Consider the following 27,487-nt stretch of genomic DNA (forward strand, 5'->3'; position numbering starts at 1 on the left):
TGAGGAGTTCAAGTTTTGTATATTCACGTCAGTAAAACAGAGACTATTCCCTCCCTTGCCCAGTGCCTCCTGCCTGCCCCCTCCCCTCACCCACCCCAGTGCCTGGTGGGGCTTGGCCAGACCCCACTGGAGTAAGTCAGACACACAGGAACCTGATTCACACTGAGTGCCAGGATGTGAATTGGCCTCACAAATAACACTTCCCCTTGAGATTAACAAAACATGTTAATCTTCTTGGTTTGGAAACTCAGATTTTTTTACTTGAACACAGAGCTCCGTCTCTCCATCATTAGCAGATGTCCTGCATACGAACTGCATTACCTATAAAGTCTGCTTACTCCAAGCAAATGTTTCTCCATCTCTTCTCTTTTTTTTTTACTTCAATTTGAAGTGAAAGGTACAGTATAGGATTCAAATGCTTTTGCATTACACGGGTTTCTGACCACTTGAAAAACCCCATGGAAAAAACGACTTCACAAACCTGAAACACCGGCTGAATCATTTTGCTGCACTTCTTTCTGCCTGGCTGAACTTTCTTATGATTTCTTTTTTTTTTTTCTCTCTCTCTTTGCTTTACATGGCACTTTGCTTTTGCTTGTTTAATTTTATTTCTTTATTAAAAAAAATAAATTCATAGCTCCTGTTTCAGCTCTCACTTTGTGTCAGTATTTCTACCCTGTGGATGTGTCGCACAGGCAGGAACATCAGGAAATTGCCCAAAAAGGCACAACTACAGAGTAGCTCAAAGGAAGAAGCAAACCTGAATGCCACAGCATGGTTTGGTGCTGTCCCAGCTCTTGCCCACACCAAATGCTGGCTCCAGGGCTGCAGGCAGGGAAGTGCAGGCTGCAGAAATAAGAGGTAACTCACAGAAGGGTACAGAAATTGGGCTTTGTCAGCAACAGCTGGCTGGCCTGCTTGCCACGATCTGAATGGCTCCTCTGACTTTTCTTTGGCTCAAAGATTTAACATTAAGGCAAAAATAAGACACAGTGTAGAAGCTCCATCAAATCTTTGGCACAACAGCAACAACAACAACAACAACAAAAAATTACTGTACACATGAGCTGAGAGGGTAACATTTCCCAGTTAAGCAAAGGGAAAAGTGCTAAATAAATTGCACGTACGAAAAGGTGGCTGGCTTAACAACAATAAGAAGCATCCCTATCCTTTTGTTTTTCCTTTTCTTTTCCTTTTTTCCTTTCTGTTCCAGAGATTAAGAAAGTTCCTTGGCCAATCGTCATCTCCAATAGGGGTTTCTGCAAAAAAGCTGCTTTCAGTCTTCATCTGGATCGTGCAACCTTTGCCAAGACCAGATGTAACTCTGGCTGGAAGCTCTTCTGAATCCTCCCTTCCTGGTTGTTACTCCTGGAAAGAGAAAGATGCACCATGAGATCAGTGAACACATGGTGTCCCTCGCACGGACCGTCGCTGACGCACGCGGGACCATCCTTGGGGACTGCTGGCCGTGGATCTGCAATTTTCAAGAGTTGGGCTCACAGTGGAACCATCTGTAGGTGCCACAATGGAGGCCAGAGCCTGCACAGAGGAGAGGGAGTGGCAGACAGGAAGAGGAAGGCTTGGGGAAGAAAAACAACACAGTAATTTGGAGTTGGGTCCAACTCCTGCCAAAAAAAAAATAATTAGAAGTGATGGCAAATACCTGCTATTTTCAGTTCAGGAGCTGATCTCAGAAAGCAAAGGAGTGGCAGCTAGATGGGTTTAAGCAGGAGATGGGCTTTCCTTCCACATTTTAGTTGTTGCATTGAGTTTTCTGCAGGCATGGCTGCTCAGCCTGTGGGACTGCAACTTGTCCCATGTGCCTGTGCATCCCCTGTGAGTCACAGCTGTGGCAGATTACTTGGGACATTACACTGGGCTACAGAATATTGTGGCCAGGCCCATAGGAAAATGGTCAACTCCAAACCATGGCAGCTTTAGACAAGGAAATCTCATCTAAACCCCCTTCAGCATTAAAATAAGCCCCACAAATATCCCACAAACAATGGTTAACATAGTTCAAAACAGAAGAAAATCCTCAGGGCCTGAGGATTTCATGAGATCACATCCCCATTGTCCAAACTGCCTTCATCACGTGGGCTCTAAATCCTCTTTTAAATAACTTAGTAATTAGAAACTTGGAAATGAGATCACATTTAGCTAGTGCTACCAGCGTTTCTTGCTTTTTGCCAGTGGATTTAAGAACCTTTCAGGGTGCAGTACAGCTTCTGAAAGTCCTTTGGACACAGTCACCAATTCCCTGAACAGGTCAGCCATATTTCTGTCAGTCTTAACAAGGTCAAACTCCTTAAAGCCTGGCCTGAAAAACTTTCTTCCCCAGTCTGTTTTGTTTCTGTATTGCCTCTCCTTTTCCATCACTGGATATTGTAACATCAGGGTATAAAATACCAGTAACCTACTGGCATTTATTTGATTTATGGCTATCATTAGGGCAGCTGCTGTGAGATCAACGATTACAGCTGATCATCCATGACAGGCTAAGGGACAGAGGAACCTAAATTCCACCTTTCACCCCCTCCTGTCAAGTGCAGACCCAGAGAAGCTCAGGATTGCCTCAGGACCATCAAGGTTTCTCTTGAAAAGAGTATTTCACTAAAAGCACCCAGGTCATCCTCCATGCAATAAATGCTGGTGTCTGCTGGACCCCAGATTCCTGGAGCTGTCTCTGGACAATCCTACCTAGTGCTGCTCAGAGTAGATGTAGGAACTTGCCCTAATTCAAGGCTTTATTTGCGATTTTGAATAAATGAGGTTCAGGTGGGAGAATGACAAACAGCCTTGTGCATTGCCAGTGTTTCTGTTGGGACCCTTCAACAATATGTAACATATATTAATAACCTGTAATAGAAAAGTTGGTTTTTTAATTTATCCCACATTTACCTATGGAAAGAAAATGTAAAAGAAGGGAAGCAATGATTGCTGTCATTAATATTAAAAGACAGCAGAGAGATCAAAAGCATTTGTGGGTTTGGGGAAGCAGGATGGCTTTAGGAAGAGGAGTTTCAGGGCCAGGTCTCTGCTCTGAAGTCTCTGCAACTGGGGAAGATCAGCCATGGGGGGACAAGAGGGAATATGCACAAACCAGGCCAGGGCATTAGTGCTGTACCTTCCAGACACAGGAAATGGAAAGGGGAATGGAGAGATCTCCCTGCACCACAATGGAGATGCTCAGCACACCTCACTGGCACCACTTGATGGGTCCCCAGGCATTGCCCAACGCTTGGCCATGGGTTATGTTTGGTGGGAACAGGCTTTCATTTCCCCCTCCACCCTTTTAACTCAGCCAGGAGCTCTGAAGACAGATTTATGAGCCTGGGTCTGCTTTAAACTAATAACATCAGAACTCCCATGGCTCTTGAATTTGACAACTGGCCCAATGACCTTGGTGAGTTTGCAGCATCCTGGAGCATTTCAATCTCTATAAATCAAAGCACTTCTGGAATTGAGTCAGCCTTTGTTCCAGGGCTTCTCCTGTCTTTTCTACTCACATCTTCCTTTTGCTGCAGATACCCAGTATCTGTGGGGTGGATCTTACCCTATTCATGGCAACACCCTTGCTACCAAGGGGGTGAACCTTCTGCTGGGATCCTGCTCCCACCATGGGTCCCATCCCTGTGCTGTGACGTGGCTGTTCCAATACCCTTTAAAGCAAAGGGGCTTTTCGGGTGCTGTGATGCAACAGGGGAGTCCCACATCACATCCTTTTGTAAGGAAAAGCTTCAGGCCTGCTCTTTGGGGTACTGATGCTCAATGCCCCAGTGGGCTGATGCAGGGTGTGCAGTGCCCTTGGGGATGCCCTTGGGGTACCTGCTCCTGCCTCCCTGTCCAGAGTTGAGTGATCTTGCTCATGAACTCCTCATGGACCTTAGCACCTGTGCCCCACCTGCAATCCTTGTTCTGGGCTGCAGGGACATACAAGACACAAGTGATAAACAAATTAATCTCACTACCCTCTCACTGCCTTGCTTATAACCAGGTCCCTGGGTGGGTAATCCTTCAGCCAGCATGCAGCAGGGATAACTCATGGCTGGGCAGACCCAGGTCCCTTCTGTGCCCCCAGGGATGCTGTCCCGTGGCAGATGGACAGATGGATGGGCGGCTCAGGGCGGGTTGCTGCTCTCCTGTGGTCCAGCTCCTCCCTGGAGCCCGCGGAGCTGGCGGCCGTGGGGATCAGACTGGCTGGCTGCCCGCGCTCGCCGGCAAGTCCTAGCAGGGAAATGAAGCTATTTTTAAAGAGGAACCTCTGCTAAGGCAAACTGCAGGGGAAAGGGAGGTCGAATCTCATTATGAGACCCCCCCACCCCCTCCTCCCCGCACAGGATGGGAAGCCACGAGGAAGAAATGCCATGCAGATCATCAAGGTTTTACTGTGCTGGCTCTGAATGGTTCTGATAATCAATATCAGATGATCAATAACAGCGAGACCCTGCAGCCAGGATCATCCGCACAAACCAGGGGGTGGGAGCTGTGGCTTTATCTCGGGGCTTTGTCAAAATAAATCACGAGTCATGATACAGCATTATCAAAAAAATATGCTCCAAGCAAATGGTTTCAGAGCTGTACAAATCTATTTCTCTTTTATAATATAAACCCTTAACTTGTTCACTCCTGCAGGTAAATATGCCTGCAGAACGCCCTCCTTCCAATTTTTTCAGTGGGAATAAGTGTTACCTACAGCAGGAGCTCTGCTTTTAGCAAAGTAGCAATAAGGGGGCATCAAGGCACGGCACAACATCACAACAACTATTTTATATAATGCAATAATGACATACATAATGTCAGCCCTTTTAGTGCAGCAGGCTGCAGCAAACAGAGAATCTTTTAATTCCATATATGTTTCTATATCATTTAATTATCTGGGAAAAGACATATATATAGCTTATTTTTAATTTTTAATTCCTTGCGTCTGTGCTCATCCACACACACAGGCACAAAAACAAGAAACTAAATTCCAGCTGAAAACTTTTATTGAGCTCCAACAGCTCGCCTGTTATTCATAACCCAGTTTCCTCTCTCACAAAGAGACCTTTCGCATGGTTTTGGTTTTTTTTTTTTTAAATGTGTGTGTGTGTGTTTCTTTTTTTTTTTTCTCTTTTTTTTTTCCCCTTCTGCCTCGCTAACAGCTGCTCGCAGTGTTGTATCCTGAGTGATGATGAGGTTCTGAAAGTGTTTTTTTGGAACAGATGGCCAGGAGAGAGCTGGGGAATGTGCCAGCAGCGAGCTGGGGAATGCGCCAAGTCCTGCAGTGACTGAGTACTCCGGGTTCCAGCTCGCGTGCCTTTCCCCTGCCCTCTGCCCCAAGTGGCGCCAGCAGGACTTCCCAGCTCGCGCTCCGAACATCTGGAGTCTGCGACTGCCAGAAGAGCCGCGACGGGGGGAGGATGAAGCCGAGAGAGAGAGAGAAAAAAATTCCCTCACCCATCCCTCCCTGCTCCAGCTGGGCTCCCATGGCCGCGGCGATGCTGCTGCCGAGCACGGGGGCTAATCCCAAGGGGAAGGGAAAGAGAAGGCGCCTTGCCACGGCTGTTTGGGGTTTTGGGTGCTGGGTGCGCTGTGCAGGGTGTTGGTCTGTGGCTGGATCCTGCTCTGTGTGCACTGAGTGTGGTTGTGAATGAAGTTCTGCCCCACAGCTTTGGGGCCAGATCCTGTGGGGCTGGGAAGCTGTGATGCACAGCTCTGCACCCCACAAATTCCAGGGAGAGCCCCCAGCCATGCACCCTACAACCCTATCCTGACCCTGAGCTGCTTTCCTGCAGGGCACCAGAATTCAGCCCTGTGGGGGAAAAGCTGGAAAACAGAGAGAGACTCTGGGAGCAGCAAGCTGGACCCCAAACACCACAGAATCCCTGTGAGGCTTTCCGATAACCCCTGGCCACTGAGGATCATGTGCCATGTAGAAATGGGGTACCTTGGGGGTAAGGAAAACTTGGACTTCCCTTTCTCTTGCTGACTTTCCTTTCTCTGTGCTGCTGGAGAATGCTCCTGGCCGGAGCTGAAGGCAATTCCCCCCCTTTTTCCAGGACATCAGTGCGGCCCCTGCAGGACCTGGGGCTCTGCTGAGGGTGTTGCAACCCAGATCTCCAACGTGGTGCAACTCTTGGGTGCACGGTTAAGGACAAGGTTGAGTCCAGATCATTTATAACCAAGCAAGAGGCAGCTTTAAAGAATGAAAACTATCATCAGAATTCACCACCACCACCCCCCCACAGTCAGCTTTTTTTCTTCTTTTTTAAGAAAAGGCATCTGAAGCCTCCTTTGTTGGTTATAAATGAGATCTCCCATCACCAAACACCCTCAGTCAAGTCTCAATTGCAAGAACTAAAATCACCTTATAACTGTAGTTAGGACAGAAAAGGGGATTTTTTTTTCTAGTCAACTTTGAAAGACTAAAGCCAACTTTTCTAATTAACAAAATGGGAATAGAAAGCGGGGGGGGGGGGGTAAAACCACTCAGTAAATTTCCTATTGCAACAGCAAAATATGAACAACAACCTAGCGTTAGGGACACAGGACAATTTGCCCCCAAAAACAAAGCAAAAGGCAATGCACAATCCAGCAAATGCAACATCTGGAGTCTCTGCCTGCCAAAACAAACTCCAACCAGCTACTTTTTTGTGTGAAAAGATCACGGTGCCACAGCACATTGCAACCAGAGAGCTGAGAGAGTGAGAGAGGCAGACACACAATAAAATGGAGATGACAGGAGATAAGGGTGCTGTGGACCCAACGTGCAGCTCAAGGAGTGGAGATCTGTGCTCAGGATTGCTGGGATTTTTTAAGAGAGAATATGAAAGGAAACTCAAAAAAACAGTAACAAAATAACAACCACCCCAAAGTCGATAATTCAGAGGAACTGCACAGTGAGTAGTGGTTTCAGAGACCTGATTAAAAACACACAGAGCTCACAAAAACGTGCCGATCTCAACATTAATGAGGGCGCGGCGATTTTGGGCCAAGCCATTGTATCCTCATCCAGCCGCCCATGTGAGACCCCCCAGGAGAGACATCCCTTCTCACCACCTGACACCCAGAGCTCAGATCAGCTGCACAGCCAGCCCGGATCTGTAATTTCCCTCTGACAACAGCCTTTTCCTCCCCTGTGCTCACGATTTGCTTGGCTCAAGGAGAAAGGGAGACGCGCAAGATGAGTCCTCCCAACCCAGGCTCTGCATCCCCACTCCCATCTACTGGGATTTACCAGAGTTACTCAATGGTACCTGCTGGTTTTGGCTTCATCAGCAGCTGGATGTGCTCTTGCCACCCCCTGAGCAAATACTGCTGGAAATAAAACTGTACTTGTCATCCATAAGGGAATCTGTGTGTAGGGCAGCTCTGGGGCTGCCCTAAACTGGCAGCAGAACTATAATTTCCAGCAAGAAAAGCAAGGCAGAGCAGGGATTAAGACCCTGCCTCGGGTACCACGGCTGGCTTGCTTTTCTGAGAGGGCTTTTGGAGAAGGTTTAGGGTGGGTGTCCTTCAAGAACATGGAGAAAAGGCAGATTTTCTCCTGGTGATGCTGTTTCTGTGGGTTGGTGGTGACTGGGAGGTGCCCTGGTAGAGTTCAATTGTTCAGGCACTCTTGGTTGGCTCGGGGCTTTTCTCCACGCATCCACTCTGAAGGGAACCACCGTAAATGGAAGGCTTTTAATTCCTAATTTATTTTTTTAATTAAGGATGGGCCCAGCTCTAACCCTCAGATGTAAAAAATCTGGCTCCTTGTTTCCTGTCATTAAACCTGCATTGGTTTACATATGCCAAGACAATGGGTCTCAGCCCACTGGGCACCCAAAGCCTGCAGAGCAGCCCAGAAATGTGCTGCAGCCCCATGAAGGATGCTCATTCTCTTCCTTCCCTCCACTGTGACTTTGGGAGGGGACCCAAGACCTAACTAGTAATCTACTAAAGCTTCAAAAGGATGCTCATCCTCTTCTTGACACGGAGAGGGGCTCCAAGACCCAACCAGCAACCTGCTGAAGCCCCAGAAATTATGCTTTTCTCCTCCCCCATCCTAACTTGCAGAGGAGACCCAAGAACCAACTCTCAACTTGCCCCAGGGTTGGTAGCACCACTTCAGGGTCCCTGGGCACTACAGAGCCCAGAGTGAACCCCCAATTTGGGGCTGTGCCCTGGAGCTCCCCCACACCTCCCAGTCCCAGGCAGTGCAGTCAGCTGTGGGCATGTGGTGCTGTGTCTCTCTCTGCCTGGCACTGCTGCTCCATGGGCATAAATACAGCCCCTGACAGCCAGAGGAAGCAACAGGGAGTGTGCTATTGTGTTTATTTATAAACTGAGTTGCTGCAGGGTGATTTGTTGGGCTAAAGAGGAGGAAAAGTGAGGAAACCTGCCCGAATCAGAGGCAGATCTTAACAACACCGGGGAAGGAGCCCGCTCCCCAGCTTAGCTGCCCATTCATCCATTAAAATCCTGCTGATTTATTATCCTGCCTGACAAGCAAGCTCAGAGAGCAGGGGGAAGTTCAATTCAAGTTTACAAAACTCTTTTTGTCATAAAAGCCTGAACAAAGACATCAATCACTCCTTTAATTCACCCATGTCACTCTCTGAGAGGAAAACTGGCAGAACGCTCTGCTTCTTCCTCCCGCCGCTTGACGATGATTTCACCTAATTGGTTCAGTGTTAAGTAACCTAAAGGAATGCAAGGCATAATTAGATTTAACGTTGTTTCCTCAAGATACCCACATGTCCTTCGGGTCATACATCTTACTAATGTGTTTATACATATATTGTCTCCATTAGCTACCTTTTTTTTGTTGTCGGGTGATTTTTCTCAGAGATAAGTGTGAGATTAAACAAAACAGAAAACACAGGAGGGTGACAGCGTGTTACAGGCTCCCAAAGGCGACTCAAGGTTGGTTTGGTTTAACAAGTAACAGTCCCAAGATGACTCTTAATGGGATCAGCTCGTGTTGAAACACACGATGGGTGACTAACGAGGGGAAGAGCCTGGCGCGGAGGACGGGGAGGAGAGAAAAGCTTTTGATTAGGGAGGAATGTGGTTATTACAAGATCAGATGGATGGAGGAGAAAAACAGAGAGAGAGAAAGGCGAGGGATAAAAAATATCAGGCAAATTTCACAAGGTTCAGAAAAGAAGGAAACCACTTTGGATTTTTTTTTTTTTTTTGGCTTTTTTGTTCCCCTCCCTTTTGTAACTTTCACCATTTTTTAGGGGGTGAGTTGGGGGAGAGGCTGTAACATACCTTCCTTTTTTTAGATCTTCCTTCTGCTTGTAAGGTCCTAGTGCACTGCTCCACGCATTCAGAGAAGCTCATGTTACTGTGGTCAGCGCTGTAATCCAGGTCTGCTAGTCTGGCCAGGGAAAGGATATAGTTACAGGCTATTCTCAAGATGGCCAGTTTGGACAACTTTTGACCATAAGAATAGCAGGGAACCTAGAAAGGGCAACAGGGAAAAAGAAATAATTAAAAATTAGGCCAGATAAACAAAATATCTCGCTTGAAGCATGACAAAACAACTCTGAGTTATTTTCTTAGCAGTTTTAACATAAATAGAAACTCTAGTGATAAAATGCCATATGGTCCCAACAGGTTTTTAAGAAGAACTCCCCTGCTGATCTCCACGGGGATGAAAGCAGCACGAAGCCTCTTGATTTCAGCAGGGCAGTTCTGCTTAAAATGTGATGGCAGGATACGGCCCAGGACATCTGCCTGCTGCTCAGTTCACTTCTTGGAGGCCCTGTTTCTTAGAAACCTGCATCCCCATGTCCCCCAGTAACTTGTCTTGAGTAATTTACTCCCCACAATCTGCTCCCATGTCATCACAGGTCTTGCAGAATAAGGCAATAAGAAGGTACAAGCAGCTATATTACAACCTGGTATTTTTGTGCTCAAACATCATCAATTGTGACTTTTAGCCCATGCAAAAACACGATGTGGTTGAGTAGCAGGACCTTGAGCAGGCAATGATTTCTACCTGTTCTAATTTCTAACACTCCATCATGGTACCTCACCCCACAAAAGAGACCAAAACAGAGCCTGTTTCAGGGAGCTGGATGTATCTTATGCAATTTATTTCTTCACCCTTAAAGATTTCTACTGTAAGGTGAGACATCTGAACAATTTAAACTAAACTGAATGTGTCTCAATAACTGAGCAGTATTTGGTTCTTGCTGCAGAAGGGTGAGTTGCTTTTCAATCATGATCTAGAAAAACACTACATCTACACTTGATTTTAGGCATAAAACTTTAGTATGTCCAGCTTAAAGAGAGGTCTTCTGAATTCAACAGGTTTGGGCGCCCCATTTTCTAGTTTGCAAAATTGCTGAAGGTCACTCAGCAACTGAACAAGAGTCCATTGCCTACAGGAAACTGAAGCTGTGCATTCATCTGAAATCCATCTGAAATCCATCCGAGCCCCCCAGGTTGTCTGACCACCTGTCAAAGTCTTCACAGCCACCAATCACTGGAGCACCTCCATGTTTCTCCACCACCTGCCTCCACACCAGTCTCCATTCTCCACAGCCCTCTAGGGTGTCACACTCAGCTCAGGGCTGGGGATTTTTGTTTCCTCTTGCCATGCTCATGCCTCAGCTTCTCTCTCCTCCACAGGGACACAAAGATGGGATCACGCCCAGAATGCTCTCCCTGACTTTACAGAAGGTAAAACGGGTTCAGCCCCTCCACAAACCCCCCAGCAGCCAGACACAGATGCCAAAGGAGGAGTAGAACAGCTCAGGCATAGACAGGATTTCCCCGAGTGTTCTGTCAGGCTCCAGCTACCATCACCTCCATCACTACAGCTAGATGTGCCATCCCTGAATTTAGCAACCCATGATAGATCTTTTCTGCCCATGAACTTGGTCTGGTAAGATGAACCAGCCCTGTTGATTTTGAGAACCCACAACATCTTTTTGCAAAGCGTTCTCTCCAGTCAATATAAATTTTTTCTCTTTTTGCTTGTTTTGAACTTGGCTCCTACTGTCTTCCCTTGAGGTACTACAGTTCCGTATTAGAAGAGAAGACAACAGATATTTATTCACCTCCTGTGTGACATATGTTTCTTAGTTCACCATCATCTTTTCAGCCTCTTCTCCAAAAGAAAAAGATTAATCCTCCTCAGCAGACAGTTCTATGGAAGCCATCCCATATCTCTGATGACCCTTGCTGCTCTTTCCTGAACCTTTCCTAGTCCCTTTGGAGATGAGATGATCAGAACAACACAAAGTGTTCGTGTTATGGGTGCATATATCTAACAGATGCTTATGTTCTCTCGTTTAATATTCCTTTCTTCCCAACTCCTGATCTGATTTGTGACTGCTGCCAGGCACTGACCTGAGACTTTCCTTGAACCATCTAGAGAAACCCCAAGGTCTCCCTTCTCTGAAATAATGGTCAGTTCGGGGTCTATCACTTCACATGTGGACTCTGGTATGGGTTTTTCCCAATGCATCACTCCACTTTATCTGTGTGGTATTTATTTCTTCTGCCATATGATTACCTCATCACTCAGAGTCATGAACTTCAGCACAGCTCACACAGCCACAATTTCAGACAGCAGAACCTGACATTCCCTGTTTAAAGCAGAGCTAAGCTCAGAGTCAGATCCTGGTTTGTCCATCCATGATGTCCCTCCCTGCAGGAACTGGCCCTGTTTCCCTCCCACCATTCTCTGCCTTTACACTGATCACTGATCCACACTCCCATCCAAGCTGTTTGGTTTCTTCTTTCCTAGGGAAGACCTCTGCCATGGTGCTTATGGGAATCCAAACTGATTCCTTGGCTCACCCTAATCCAAGAGCACAAGGACTTTAGTACTGTTGACCCTATGGGCCATGTCTTGTACAACACATAGAATCCTTTAGGCTGGAAAACACCCCTAAGGACATGGACTCCAACCATTAACCCAGCACTGCCAAGGCCACCACTAAACTGTGTCCCCAAGCACCACACCTACACATTTTCTGAACACTTCCAGGGATGGTGACTCTACCACCTCTCTGGGCAACCTGTTCCGATGATTGACCACACTTTTAGTGAAGATATTTTTCTAATATCCAATCTAAACCTCCCCTGGCACAACTTGAGGACATTTCCTCTTGTCCTGTCACTTGTTACCTGCAAGAAGAGACCAAATCCCACCTGGCTGCCCCCTCCTGTCACGAGTTGTGCAGAGCCAGAAGGTCCTCCCAAGCCTCCTTTTCTCAGGCTGAGCCCTCCAGCTCCCTCAGCTGCTCCTCATCAGCCTTGTGCTCCAGACCCTTCCCCAGCTCTGTGCCCTTCTCTGGACATGCTGCAGCACCTTAATGTCCCTGTAAAGAGGGACCCAAAACTGAACACAGGATTTGAGGTGTGATGTGTCTGAGGTGCCTCTCCAGAAACCAGCCATAGAACTTCATATGGCCTTTTTTTCATAAGCACCATTGACTACTGATACCCCTAAAAATACACGGAATCACAGAATAGCTTGGGTTGGGAGAGACCTTCAAAGGTCCCCTAGTCCAAATTCCCCCTGCAATGAGCAGGGACATTGCAGAGATTCTGTTTAAGAGCCCCTTTTTATCTGACAAAACCTCTCTCTAAATCCCTGCCTTCGCTTCTTTTGCTCCCAGCAATGCCCCTGCTCTCAGTACCTGGTCCCCAGATGCAACGAGCTGAGTTAATTTGAAAGCAAGAGCTCCAGGCAGCAGAAACACCCAAGGCTCTCTGGACGCCAACGCAAGGAAAGCGGCAGAGACCCCAGATCAAACGGCATCAGGAACGAACAAAGCAAGATGGAAACTAAAATGGAAGGATTCAGTGAAATGTGGGAGTAATTTCAGAATTAGAGCAAGAAGGAAGTTAAATTGAGTGGAAGGAAAATAGACCATGAAATCCTTGAGGCTGATGCACAGACGCTGTCCAGTTACAACACGAGCAGGCAGGCCAATGTCTCCTTTCCTCATCTGTTTTGCTCTTTCTTTTGTGTTTTGGGATTTTTCTTTTTTCTTAAGGAAACAAAAAGAAACAAAACAAAACCCAAACTATTTTGTAGGACGTGCTTGCTACAAAAGGCAAGGAAGATTTCAGTGCTAACACAGCTGACAAAACCCTCATCTGGGATTACACAGCACTTTTCCCACACTGCTGCAGCAGAGTCCAAACTGGAGCTGCCCTGTATGCCCATGGGAAGAGTTTCACCTTGAGGTGTTCAGATACTCCTGTGATGGGTGCAGGGAACCAACATTAAGAGATAAGAGTTTTTTTGCCATGGTAACAGTGTTAGAAAAACTATTTCATAGGAACCCTCCCTGTCTTGGCTCAGCTCCTGCCATTTTAATGTTTCCTTTTGAATTAAACATGGGAAATTAAGAGAGGAATGAGCCACTTAGCTCAAATCCAGAGCCAAAACTTCCCCAAGTGTGTCTGTGTGTAACTTTGGTATCACCTCTTCTTTAACACAAAGTCTACAGGAAAGAGGGGACAGATTTGTACAAACTGCAGCGAAGGGTGTCAGTGGCACACCTGGATGCCAAGAAATCTTCAAACTCCAACTTAAAACAGAGAGAGTGTTTTAGAGGTGGGAAAAATGCCTGAGGCTGGTGTGGCCCTGCAGATGTAACCCCCCCAGCTCCCACAGAGCCTCCACACAGATCTTTGGCAGGCAGTAACGTGAGCAGGTATCTGTCATGCTCCTGGCAAGGACCAAACCCTTTCCTTCTGTCACCTTCTTGCTCCTCATGCCTGAACTGAACAGACTTCAGTGCTTTAATGGGGCAGCTGTGAGCTGAGCAGGTCCATCCAGAGCCAGGGGGAACCAGGCTTGAGTTCCTGGGCAGTTAATGAAAGTATTTCCCTTATCTGACCTCACTGGTGTCTGCCGAGCAGCAGCACAGCTCACCATCTTGCCTGCAATATTTGCAATGATTAAAAGGAATTAGGAAGGAACTGCAACTGAAATTTCACACCAGTCCTGAGGAATGCAGCTGTCTGCTAGAAAGGCAAGGACCCAGCACCATCCTCAGCTTTGGGACATCAGCACAGAGCGAGCTGGGACCACAGGAACCAGAGCTCCAGTCAGAGGATGTTTGTTAGTTGTGTCTGCAAAGGGCTCTGAGGAGTCTCATGGGTCTTATCAGTGATCCCCAGGCTGGCAGGAGTTGAAGCAAGGCAAGATGAATGCTCCTGGGACATATTCCTGTGCAGAAGAGCCCTTCTTTGGCAGGAAAATAGAAAGGGATGTGACCTAACAGGTCTGTTCTATCCTTGACGTCTTAGACTCGGAGGCAGCGCCCTTGGAAAACCAGAGATGCTCCCTTTGAAGTCCGTGGGAAGTCTGTCGTGCTCTTGACCTGCAGCCAGCCCTCCTGAGGGGGGCAGGGATCCACTGCAGCTCCCCAGAGCATCACTGTCATCCACCAAAGCCATGGGCTGGCAGCTGGCTCTGACATGGCTCAGGAGAGGAGGCTGCAGGAGGAGTTTGGGGAGCAGCTGGAGATGGGTGAAAGGGCACAAATGTCACCCTGCCACATGAGGGTACAGAGTGTGTTCACTGTGATGGGTCTGCAGGGAACAACCACGAGCATCCTGTGCATTTTAGGAGCATTAAGCTCCTCACATCATTGAGCTTCTGTGTAGCTCTGTCTTTATAAAATAGATATCATTTCCATAAACACCCTCTGGACCTGTACAGATAACATCTGTGAAACCAAGTCTGCTTTTACACTGCATGAAAATGCTGGGGTAAAGAAGGGTGTTGAGTGCTGGGGGTCCAGATGTCTCTGTTACTGTGCTCCAAATGTGATTTAGCAGCACAGGCGTGCTCAGATCCCCTCCACATGAAGGTCACCCAGGGCAGAATTGGGCCCCCAGGCCCAGCAGGGAAGATGGGACAGCTCTAAGGCAGTGTAGAGCTCTAAGGCACTGCTCTAAGGCAGTGCTTGAGATGCAGCAAAAGCCAAGCCCTCCTGACAGCCAGTTCCTCAACATGCCATAATAAGCTGCTGAATCTACCTGTCTGCTAATTCATCTGGTTTATTTTTACGCTGGGAGTTAAAACACATCAGGGCCCCTCTCCTTGCCCCCCTCCCCCAGGAAAACATTTGGCTGCCTCTCCCTGCATCCCAACACGCAGCCCAGCGGCGCTGCCTCATTGTTTGTGCTGAGCTTCCTGCCAAAAATATTTCCAGAGGTTCATATAAATGTCCAGTACTTAATAGTTCTGGCTGTTGCACATCCCTTTCTAACCCAGGGTGAGTCAGACACTTCCTGGGGCTCAGGCACCTTGGGGGAACAGTGGCAGGGTGGGGCAGCAGGACTGACAGTGTCCCTGGCTTGTCAGCCCTGAGCACAGGGGAAGCCCCTCCTGCCAGATCTCGAATTATCTCCAGGCTGGCATCTGCAAAGCTGCTGTGGATGTGGGGATGCCTCATCCCTGAAAGGATGCCTCATCCCAAGCCCAAGCTGGATGTGATTTTGAGTAACCTGGACTAGTGGAAGGGTCCCTGCCCACAGCAGTGGGGTTGGAACTGGATGATCTTTAAGGTCCCTTCCAGTCCAAACCCTTCTGTGATTCCATGAGTAAGATCCTTAACAAGCTGAAGACTTTGCCCAGAAGATCATTGCCTGTATTCAGGATGTGTTACATTGCAGGGAAGGGTTTGGAGCCAGCCTGCTTCTCTTTCCACCCAGCTCTGGGGGAAGTGAACACATATGTGTCCTTTTGCTGCTTGCAGGATTCATTTGATGACTTGGCTGGTGTGTTTGGGTTCACCAGCAAAGTGACTTGGCCTCCCTACCTTGCTCTCAACACTGCAGGCCCTGAGTCCTTCTAATATTCCAGGTGGGACATGGATGACTTACACAGCTGTAGGATGGAAAAGCCTGCAAGTATTCCTGGGACATCCTTTCACAGCCCTACCAGATCCCTTCAGAGCTGATTCCCAAATATCCCCCCTGCTGCTGCCCAAATATCCCTCCAGCAGCACAGCAGCAACCAGGACCCACCCATGGCTCCTCTGGTGCTCACTAGCCTGACCTGGACCTTTGGGGCAGCACCCTTGGGTTTGAACCCAGCCAGGTCTGAGGCCATCTGTGGCTATATGGCACGGCTCTCAGGGAACTGCTGCTGGAAAAGGGTCCCAGAGAACCACAGAACAGTCTGAGTTGAAAAGGACCTTTAAAGGTCATCTAGTCCAACCCCCTGCAGTGTGCAGGGACATCTTTAACTAGATCAGGTTGCTCAGAGACCTGTCTAGCCTGACCTTGAATGTTTCTAGGGATGGGATATGTATCACCTCTCTGGGCAACCTGTGCCAGTGTTTTACAAGCCTCATTACAAAAACCTTCCTTATATCTAGTCTAAATCGACCCTCTTTTAGTTTAAAACCATTATGCCATATCCTATGACAACAGGGTGTACTAAACAATTGGTCCTCATTTTTCTTATAGTCCTCCTTTAAGGGGAAGGGGTGAGGGGGCTGAAGAATCTCCCAGAATCTTTCCTCCCCCAGGCTGAACAATCCCAACTTTCTCAGCCATTCACTTGATCAGCTTGGTGGCCTCCTCTGTGCTTGCTCCAACAGATCCACATCTCTCCTGTCCTGAGGATTCCAGAGCTGGATGCAGCACTGCAGGTGGGGTCTCACCAGAGCAGAGCAGAGCAGAGCAGAGGGGAAGAGTCACCTCCCCTGACCATCTGTGGTGTCACAGCGTCAGGTGTTCCACAGAGCTCTACTCCAGCCAGCAATGGGCAGCTACTCCATGCCATGGGTCTGACAGGCTTTTGCTTTCTCTGCCCCCAGAATGCAGTGGCAGAAAGGGGCAGCCCTGTGCTAGCAGTGCAATCCCAGCAGTCTGAAAGCAAGCCTCACCTTGCCTCACCATGGGGAGCAAAGTGCTCAGCCCAGGCCCAAACTCAGCAGAAAAATGCCAACAAGAAAAAAGCAGCACCGCTCAGGCAGCAGCCCCAGTCCTGACGGAGGTGCCTTTGCCTCTGGGTGGGTCCAGGCTGTCAAAGAACCCAGCTCCTGGTTCCCTCCCAGCTCCTGGCTCCCCCATCGCTCACATTACAGAAACATGAGTTCACTCCTTGGAGCGAATGAATTGGCTTCCTCCAAACAAAACCTAGGTGTGGTGCTGGGTGAGTTCACCCCAGGAATCCCTTCCAAATGGCAGTCTGGTTAATGCTGCCCCAGGCCTGGCTCTGCTCCCTTTTGGGCAGTTGTCCTGCACTTCCCACACAGGTTTTGCACCCCCAAAACCTCCTGCACATCCTCAGGGCACACAACACACCCCCTCAGTATCGTGCCTGAAAAATATCTCATTGCTGGGCTGCAGCAGGGTGACCAAGTCCAACTGCATCTCTTACCTTATTGCTGGTTCTTTGAACCACTTCCCAAAATAGTAACTAGACAGACAATTACTGGGATTATCAGAGGAGAAATCCCAGGGCCACTGGGCACAGCAAATTTCCTCTGAAAGGGGCTGCCTTCCAGCACTATAGTGAGAAAACACTTTTTTGGGTGGTAGTTTAGTAGTGGCCATCTGCATCTCTGAAGTCCAATGGATCCAAACCCCCTGGTAAATAGAAGAGCTGGAGATAATGGCATTAACTCAGCTTGGATTTGGTGACTCTTCAGTCACCAGCCACTGCTGGACACCACAGGGCTTCCCCCTCCCTTGCTGTCACTGCTGAGCCCCAGGAGCTGTCATCATGAGCCCGTGGCAGCTGCAGAGGAGCACAACCTCCCACAGCACACACGTGGCTCTGCCTGCATCCCTGCATGGCACAGGGGACACTGCAAACCAGGACCAGGATGGGATACATCACTTGGGGAATGCACATGGCACTGACCAAAGGAGATGCAGGCTGGGAACAAAGAGCCTGGGGAGCTCTGCTGCAAGGTACTGAAAAGCGTCCCACCTCCCCACTGCAGCCCAGAAAGGAATTTGACAGTGGATTAAGGCAGGGAGCAGAGGCTGGAGTCAAGGCTTGATGGAGAAAAGCAGACTCTTTTCTCCAATTTCAGTGGGAGCCATAAGAAAACACAGAGGTTAACTCAGGGTGGCTGCAGCAGGCAGAGCAAACACCTCCCGACAGGAGCAGGATTTGTAGCAAAGGATAAAATCATCTAGACAGCAGCCAAGGCAGCAAAAAAGCCCTGTTCTTGGTGACACACAGCCATTGTTTTCAGGACTTTTGTCCTTTTGTTTGGTTTCTCCCTTATTTTCTTTCCTCCTGTGTTGCTTCAGGCCAGTATTTTGTCATCTTCTTTAGCTGTTAAACCACAGGGCTGCCCCACTCTGGGCTCCCAAATATCCATCAGTGTCACTTGGGACTGGCAGCAGCCATGGAGATGCTCTGGTTAACGCTGGGCTGTTCAGTGACAACACACAGCAGTGGCACTGCACACCGTGTCTGGAAGATGCTCCTGCTCTCCTGAAGTCCAGCTGCATCTCCCCAACAGCCAAACCTTCCTGCCCAGCCTTCACTCCCCCAGAGCTCAATGGGTGGTTTGTCTTCAGGAGCTGGGTTTTAAGGCATCCTAGGGTTTCCTGCTGGTGGATCACAGAGGGATGAATCACTGGGAATAGGGCTGGGAGGTGTCAGCAGGTGACCAAGGATGGCTCTCAGCCTCCCCACCACACAGAAAGGACGTGTCAGCAACACTGGTCACGTGCAGGGTCCCGCCTGCAGAGGTGACAAACCACAGCCACCCTTGGGATGACACACAAAGAGGGTGAGCACGAATGATGCATCCACAGAACAGCCTCAGCCTCTGCTGGCTTGTGGCTAAGGCACTGCTCAAGCCACAGCTCCTGCCTCCATTTACTGCCTGGTTTGTCCCTTCAAACCCCTGCAGACAGTTTGTCCCCACAGCCACAAAATCTCCTCCTGTAGCCTTGAGGCTTCTGCTCCTGATGTCCCACCATGCTCCCAACGGGAAGGAGCAGGGTCTTCTCTACACTGATTTAACAGCAAGTCACAGCAGCCATGTGCGTGCTGGTGGCACAAAGTGAAAGGATACCAGTGTGTGTGTGTGGGGAAAAACCTCCATTCCAGCAGCTAAAAAGCCCTATAAAACCCTAAAGTATCTCCAGAACCCACACGATTGCAGAGAGTGAGGCTGTCAGCTGCTGAGGCAGAGAATGTCCTGGCAACGTGGTGGTGAAAAGATTTAGGAAAACACCAGTGCACTTCAAGGGAAGATAAATGTCTGTGGACACATTTGCTCCCAGCACAGACTGCAGCTCACTGTGGCTCGATGCATCACTTTCTTCAGGAGGAGCTGGACAGCAGTGCTCCAGAGAGAAACCAGATGTGCAAGCCCAGGCAGGCTCCAGATCAGGAAGGCTGCTGTGTTGTCTCCATCCATCCAGGGAGAGTTTGCTGCCACCTTAGGGTCTGTCAGCACAGCTGAGGAGCTCGATCCTAGCTCCTGGGAATGCAACATACTGGTTTGCTTGGCTGTCCATGCAGTCTCATAGTGAAGAGCACAATTCCCTTCTGGCCAAGGCTTCCAGCAGAAAACCTGGTGGCTAAGGCCATACTGCAATAAAAGTTACAATGGTTCAGTTTCACAGATGGGGCTTGCTGGAGGATGTGTCTCTTGCTGCCAATAGGAACTTGCAGACAAAAAAGAGACAGAATTGCACTGCATGGAGAACAGTTGCTTTGAAGACAGGCAATGCTGTTGTCACATCTTGTCTCCTCCAGCCAGTTGCACCACTCCATGAATTTGAAGACCCACCAGCAAAAGGACAGGTAGGATTCTTCACATGGAGGACAAGGTGACCCCAGGTCCCTGTGAACTCAGAGCTATGTCTCTGTCTGCCTCGGAGATGTTTGGCTTCACTGACCACCCACCACGGCAGGGAGAGGAAGATGAAAGGGATGGAAGTAACAGCCCCCCATGTCACATGTGGAAGGTCCTGCAGCAGCCAGGGCAGTGCAAGAACTCACTGACCAGCACCTGCCAGGGCATTTGAGGGCAGGAGACCAGCTCCAGATAGGAGCTGCCCAGGCACACGGACAGGAGCAGCCCCCAGGAGGGACACCAGAAAGGCAGCAGCAGAGGGACAGCCAAGGACAGCAGAAGCATCTCACCACCTAAAAGTGCTTCAGAGCAGGTCAGTGTTTTCCAAGGAGAACTCCAGCTTGCCTCAGGAACCTGCTGTCAGTGGAAGGATCACTTGGACAAATGATCCCTGGGGGACTAAGGGGGAGAAATCTCTTCCAGACTTAATAGCTGAAGACCACAAGTACCAAGACCAGGGGAAGAAGCTGTTTCTCAGGAGCATCTGCTCTTCAGTCCCACTTCAGTGCTATGGCCATATGGCAAAAGCAGCAGCTCACTTCAGAGAGGGAGAGAAATCCTCGTTCCTGGCAGCTGTGACACCAAGGGGTGAACACAATGGCAAGGACACGTCTCTCCCAACAGCAGGCAGCTTCCCAGAGCTGGCAGCTGCCCGCCTACCTCCCACCTCTGAGGGGGCCCTGGCCTCCGAGGCAAGCTGGGGACAGCTCAGTCCTCAGGGACACAGCTGGGTCAGCCTCTCCTTGTGCGAAACAACTGTGTTTGGCTCTTCCTCCACCAAGAACTGGGAGAAAAAAAAAGAACCCACACCCCTTCCTGCCGTCTGGAGAGTTAGCCGGCACAAGCCAGAACATGTGTGCCATATGCAGGCAGCTGTGGAGCGCCGGGACGCCGCTGTCAGCCCATCTGTCCGCTGTGCTTGCTGTGTGCCAGGCGCCTGCCCTCGGGTGGGCTGCTGAGACAGGGAGAGTGTCCTGCAGAGAGGCATGACTTCCCTTTCCTGCTCCACCTCCTCCTCAGCAAGCATGGATGGGCTCCCTACAGAGTGGCCGTGGTGGGTCTGATCCTGCAGGCAATGGGGGTTTTATCCCACTTGTGCCAGTGAGGATGGGTATCTCCTCTCATGCATCCAGTAGGGACAGGGATGACACCTGTGGGTGTTGGGTACCAGTGGCTGAGGAAGGCTCCTGCTTCCAGCAGCTCCACATGCAGCACCTGAGCCCCAGCCAAAGGAGCGTGGGGCCAGGGTGGGCTGTGTGCAGGCACTGCACAATCCCCTGCTCCTCACCCGCCTGTCTGCGGGGACGGATCAGTTTCAGTGCCTCAGGAAAAGCCTCCCAGCTGCTTAAGAGCCTGATATGTGATGACAAGGAGGGGACGGAGGACTAACCAAGGAACAAGAAGGGAGGCCTGCAGCAGACAGCACACAGCACACAGGGATTGCCTCTCTCAAGGGGCTGAAGGCCCTTGGTATGCCCTAGCGTGTGGGGAGACAGTGCTGCCCTGAGAAAGCTTCCCTACTGCATGTACCTCCACCAGGGCATCTCCATACCCTGCTTCCCACCCGCTGGCCAAGGTGTGACAGAAAGGACCCTCCTGTCTCCTGATCTGAGCAGCAGCCCAGAAACCCCTCTGCCGTCACGGCTGCGGATGACGTGAGTGCCAAGGCAGCGCCGTGCGTGTGTGCAATGAAGCTGGCTGTCACCTGATGTCACCGACGGCACCAGGCACGCCGCTGGCAGCCCAACAAGAAATGAATACAAATGTCATCCAATGATGGTCGGGACAGCCAGCCCACCCCTCAGCAAATTGCTAGGAAAACCTCGTGGCAAACATTTCCCAGAGAATGATTTCTTTCTCTCTGCAGAGCGAGCACAGCTCTGCCGGTTTGCTCCTGTGCTGACCCTAGAGACCGGCTTTCACGGGAGGAGAGGACGGCAGCTTGTTCTCCAGGCTCCTCAGCTGAGTCCATGGCCAAAGTGATTTATAGAGACAGGGCCAAGGCCAGGAATCTGAGGCTTTTCAAGAGTTGCCCATTTCCCCAAAGAGTGCGGCTTTAATTTGTTGCCTGCCTGACTTGTGCTTGAGGCTCAGCCTAGAACAAGATTGCCAGTGATTTGGGAAATCAGTGCTACTTCCCCTTGCGGTTTTGGTGGTGTAGATGTCTGTCCATGGAGAATCAGACTGACACTTCCAGGCGTGTTACACACAGTCACCAAACAACTGAAATATGGAAGCAGCTTACAGAAACAAAATATATCAAGTCTGGAGTTTGCATCTACAAGGGGCAGCCTCTCAGCACCGGGGGACAGCACCCAGCACACACTGGATTACTGGGATTATAACCGGAGCAGTGAGATCCCACCACTGCACAGTGATCAGAAATGCTCTAGTTTAGTTGTTCACCAGTGATTCTCTCCTGACATACAGCCCTGGTCTCAGCCCCTGAAATCTGTTTTTCAAAAGTAGATGACAGGAAAGGATTAACTCTTGGGATGCAAGTACCCAGAACACAGCAGTCATTGAGAAGGGCTCCAGGCAGCATGCTGAAGAAAGGAACAAGCAGATTTCCTTTAAGCAGGAGAGAGGATTGAGTCCTAAAGTGAGCACACTTGGGGAATGGCTCAGATTAGTAATGTCCAGAAGGAACATTACTAGGTAGGGAAAAGCCTGTGTGTGTGTGAGCTCCCCTGCAAGCAGAGCACCCTGCTCCCACCAGGCTGGAGGGACCATTCTGGGAGAGGTGATGCTTAACACCTCTCACAGTCAGCCTCATCTGCAGCTTACCACCCTCTGAGCCCTGTGCATCTCCTCCTTCCTGCACACCTGGAACAGTCCCATCAACATTTAACAGAAAGGCAGAAAAGCCAGCACAGCTGGGCTTGCACAATGTGACAGCACATCTTTGTCTATCACTGCACTCTACACAGTGCCTACATGCAGAGAAGGCTGAGTACAGGGGCCAGGGCACTGATTTATCCTTGTGCAGAAGATGTGAGAGCCTGGCGGCTTCTATGCATCTCTCCTCATCCTGGGCAAGTAATGGAAGGATTTTGACCAAAACCTTTCAGTCACCTTTCAAAAGTGCCACCCTGACACTATGAACATATCCTTTACAGACAACCATGAGGATTTTCAAGTCTTCTCAGCAAGAAAGCCCAGCACCAGACACACTTCAAACACACCGTACAGTAAAAGCCATGGGAACCTAACTGGTGGAGGACCACAGCTCAGCTTGGCTATCCCTGGCACACAGGGCATATAGAACGTTTCACAGGCTGCTGCAAGAACCTCAGGGGCTCTGAGGGATCAGGCACCCTGCACCAAAATCAACAGGAGCAACGGTGCTGCCCAAATTCCCGGTGCTCCCTTTGGGGCAGCTCACCGCAGCTGGACAGCTGGCAAGTACACGTGCTCTAGGTACAGGAGCATCACCCCAGCTCCCAGCTTGACCAAGTGCCTCTCTACACACTCTGTTCTCCCTCGGAGGGATTTATCGGGTTTGCTTTATTTTTCGCTCTCTACACCACTCTCTCTCCGGGAGAAAAAAAAGTCCAAAACTTTCTAACTGCAAGCAAATTAAAAGCCCTTATTTATTTATCTTGAGTGTTAGCACAGTTCTAGGGTTGGTACTTCCAGGCATTTTGAACCGACTTCCCCTCCTGTCAGGCGGCCACTCGGCTCCTGCCCTTCACCTCCCCTGGCCCCGGGGCAGCGCGGGCGCTCCCCGCGCACCCCGCGGGTTCCCGACGGGCAGAGCCCGGGCCGGGCTGGCGGAGCGCTGCCCGGTGCCCCCGCCGGCAGCGCGGGGCCGGGCGGAGCGGCGGCGGTGCCCGGGCGGCGGCAGGTACCTGCTTGCGCAGCGCCTCGAAGGCGGCGCTGATGGTGTGGACGCGGGTCCTCTCCCGGGCGTTGGCCAGCAGCCGCCGCGTCTGCTGCAGCGCTTTGATCTCGGGCGAGACGCCGGACGCCTCGCCCGGCCGCGGGCGCGGGGAAGCGGCGGGCGGCGGCGGCGGGGCGGCGGGGAAGGCGCTGGCGGCGGCGGGGGCCGAGCGCGAGCTGCGCGGCTCCCAGGCGGGCGGCGGGGCGGCGGCGGCGGCGGCGGGGGCGGCGGGGGGGGCGCGCGGAGCCCGGTCCGCCGCCCGCTCAGCACTTTGAGCTCCACGCGGAAACTTTTGCAGCCGCCGTGCTTGCGCCGCAGCCGCCGCAGCCCCCGAGCTCGGCGGGGCACAGGCGCGGCCAGGGCTCGCCCTCGGCCAGCGGCGCGCTCCGCATGGCGCGGGGCGCTGCGCGGCGAAGCTCAGCCGCGGCCGCTCCGCCGCTGCTGCGCCGCTCCCGATGCTGCCGCTGCTGCCGCCGCCCCGCTGCCGCCCATCTGCGCCCGCCCGGCCGCGGCGGGCAGCGGAGCCCCGGCTCCGTCCGTCCGTGCTCCGAGCCGTGCGCCCGGCCGCAGCTCCCGCAGCCCGCCTGCCTCCCGCCCCGGCAGCCGGCCACCGCGCAGATGAGCGGCTTTAAAGAAACAGGAAGGCTGGCCTTTTTTTTTTTTTTTTTTTTTCTTCCCAAAACAGCTGTGCTGCCAATCTCCTTTGTTCATCCCCCCTACCCCCCTTCCCTTCCCTCCCCTCCCACCCCACTCCCACTTTCTTCTTTAATCTCGCTCTTCCATGCGATGGAAGAGAAATCCTGCCCCCCGGAGACTCGCCGCGACCCACCGTGTGCGCTTCTCCCCCAGCCCCCTGCCTTGCTTCCCTAGGGAAATCTGGGATTTGCTTTGGTTTCCAACCCGCTTCATTCCGCTTCTCCTCCCTTATCGCTGGTTTTCCGCATCAAGACCCTCATCTGCGAGTCATGGGGTGCCTGACTTCACGTCGCCTTCCTGAATGTGCCCGGGAGCACAGCCGGCACCCCGGCGGGATGGGAAACTGGGGGAGCTCCGGCGCTTCTCACAGACACATCCCTCCCGCCGCTCGCGGAGTCCTCCGGTCGCTGCTCCGCCACCGACTCGGACCCGCTAGGAAGAATTATTCCGCAGCAACAGTCTGCCCTGTTTTTCACAGGGGTAACAAGGGAGCCTGCACTCGTGGGTTACTGCTACCAGCCTTGGGCTGCCTTCTGCTGGCGCCCCAAAACCCCTCAGTTCCCCTTACCTCAGCCTCGGGGGAATCGGGGCCAGGGGTCTCTGCAGAGTAGGCAGACAGGGTGGGAGGGAGGGATGGAGAGTTCACAGTCAGAGCTGTGGCACAGCTGAGAATAAACTGCATTTGTCAGGATTGTAGGAAAATTTTGAGGTGGAAGAGACTTCAGGAGATTCTTTGTAATTTTTAAAAGTATATCTGTTATTTAGGCACCTGGCTTTTCAAACTGTCTAAACCCCTTAGACATTAAGTTGTACTGAGAATCAATGGGATGCAAGCTGTGAGATGCTTGAATTCATAGCAGTGAAAAGGACGTTGGTTCCTTACCCTCCTTCTCCTCTTCCTCCCATGGTATGTCAACCTAGCAGCCATCAGCCCTGTATGGGGTGAGGAGAAGAAGCTTCTATTGACCTTGTGTAGGTCTGTGATGCAACACAAACGCTGCCTGATGACTAATTTCCTCTTGCTACTGTGGCCAGGCTGCCCCGGAGCAGACATTGGAAGGGTTTCCTCATGTGGAGAAAGCAGAGGTTGTCGAGAAAGTACTGGAGAAGATGTGCTGAGTGCTGGTTCAGCACCGTATCTGTGACAGCGGTGCTGCCCCCTCCATTGCCTCCCATGTCCCAAGTGTCACTGCAGTTTGATTTTCCCTTGCAGAAGAACTTTAGGTGAGTCAGTTGAACTCAGAAGTGCCTGACTTCCCAGTGTGGGTAGCAGCACCCCCCTGCCTTGTGGTGGTGCTGGCAAACTGCCCTGATATCCTCAGCTAGAGCCTGTGAATTATTGCTGCTAATGCTAGGGCATGCCTTAATGACTATTTTCTCAATCTTTCACCTTAGTTCCTCTAACTCTCAAAGTTGAGAGCCAGCAAAGGGATTTTCAGTTGACCGTGTTTCTCCCAGGCATCCCAGTGAGTGGCAGTAGCACCAGCCCCTCCAGCAGGGTCTATCCTTCAGTGGGAGCCCCTGTTTAAACATTTGGGGGCTCTTCTCACGAGAGGAGGACCTTGGCCCAAAATTGCAGTCTCAGCCATTAAATTCTGCTTCCTTAAAATCCCCTCGCTCTTCCAGCTTGACTCCATGAATCAAATCCATTTGGACAGCAAATAGATGAAGGCCATTAAAACCAAAGGCGTTTGCAGCCATTTACGCCATTTTTTCCCTCATTTTGCCCCTAAGGCATGTTTATCTTCTCAGTGCTGGTTATGTAGCTGCTCCCTTGGCGGTGGCTGCATTTCGGAGTGCTTCCAAGAAGAAACCTAAACCTGAGTGTCCCTAGTCACATAACCCCCTGTCAGACCTTCCCCTTCTCTCCTTTTAGTATCCCTGTGGTTATGGGTATCACAGGATGGCCGGGGTGGCCCAGCTCGGGGCTGAGTCACGCTGGGCCTCGTCCCTCCGCGTGATGCACGGAGCGGTGCCCGCAGCCCATCCCTGCCTGTGCCCATTCCCAGAGGGGACAGCAGTGACAGCTGCCAGCCCCAGAGCGCAGACTGCGAGCACAAACCTGCTCCCACCCTGCTCACCTCTCGGGGTCTCTAGCTGGTCAGAGTGACCCCGAGATACATTAGAAAGTCTCTTTTCCCAGTCTGGCAGTCGAAGAAGGAGTCAGAGCTCTTCAGTTCTCAGTCTTAAGGTTGTTTATTGTTTCTTATCTATAAAATTCTTTCTTCTGAGGTCCGCTCAGCAAGACAGTCAGAGGCACTCTGCCCGCCTCAGAGGTGGTGTTATCTTTTTACACTAAGAACTACGTGTACACTATTTATAATAACTTCCCAATACCTATCACCTATGTTAGACAGTGAGCTTCTACTCTAAACCAATCCGAAAGTGCCAACATCAGAGCAGAACATGGAAGCCGAGAAGAAGAAGGAGAAAGGCTGGACATGCCCAGATTCCTCCATCTTGCCCCCTGAACCCCCATTCTAAAAACCCCAAAAAATCTATTTTTCACCCCATGATAAATTCACTATCCTTCTACTTAAATTTTCGTGGCTTGTAATTCTTCATATAAAGTTGGTAATTATTTTTCCCAAGGGCTAAATCAAAGGCACAGGGGTCTTGGGCTCTGTGCCAAGGTCTCTGAGCCCCCGGGCAGGGGCTCGAGCCCTCCAGGGCAGCCAAAGGAATTTCCTGGGCTCCAACACTCACCTTCCTTTGTTAAAGCAGGGCAAGCTGGGTGGGGATTCTCTGTCACCATCCTGTTGGGTTGATCCTGTTTGTCTACACAGAGATTGAAACTGGAACTTGCTTGGGACTAGACTGAAGGGACAGAGATTTAAGCTGCATTAAAGAGTTCGTGCAACCTTTTCTACTTAAGTTGTTTAGATGAAGGTTTACTCTTTCAATTAGGCAAAGGTGTGTTTCCTGAAGAGCAAACCCATCCCTTCAGTGCATGCCATGGTAGCCCCAGAGCCACTGGTGTGCCTTCCACATGCAGTGGGGATGGGCAGTGATGCCTGAGCTCACCACCTGGCCTCTGGAAAACAAAGCATGGTGCCTGTGCTGGCATTGGAATTTGGGCTGGGAGCAGTGTGTCCTGGCGCAATGCCACCAGAGA

At 50.7% G+C, this 27,487-nt stretch overlaps 1 protein-coding gene across 1 annotated transcript; it reads right to left on the reverse strand.

Moving 5' to 3' along the window:
- On the reverse strand, positions 1 to 24,068 carry ATOH8 (atonal bHLH transcription factor 8). Its single transcript, XM_030948263.1, is given in 5 exon segments — positions 1 to 1,368; positions 9,241 to 9,432; positions 23,645 to 23,881; positions 23,884 to 24,002; positions 24,005 to 24,068. Coding segments are annotated over 5 exon segments (618 nt in total). The 3' UTR covers positions 1 to 1,362.
- Between the last annotated feature and the right edge of the window lie 3,419 nt (positions 24,069 to 27,487).

This window comes from Camarhynchus parvulus, chromosome 4, assembly GCF_901933205.1.
Source record: "Camarhynchus parvulus chromosome 4, STF_HiC, whole genome shotgun sequence".
In the NCBI taxonomy this organism is placed as follows: Eukaryota; Metazoa; Chordata; class Aves; order Passeriformes; family Thraupidae; genus Camarhynchus; species Camarhynchus parvulus.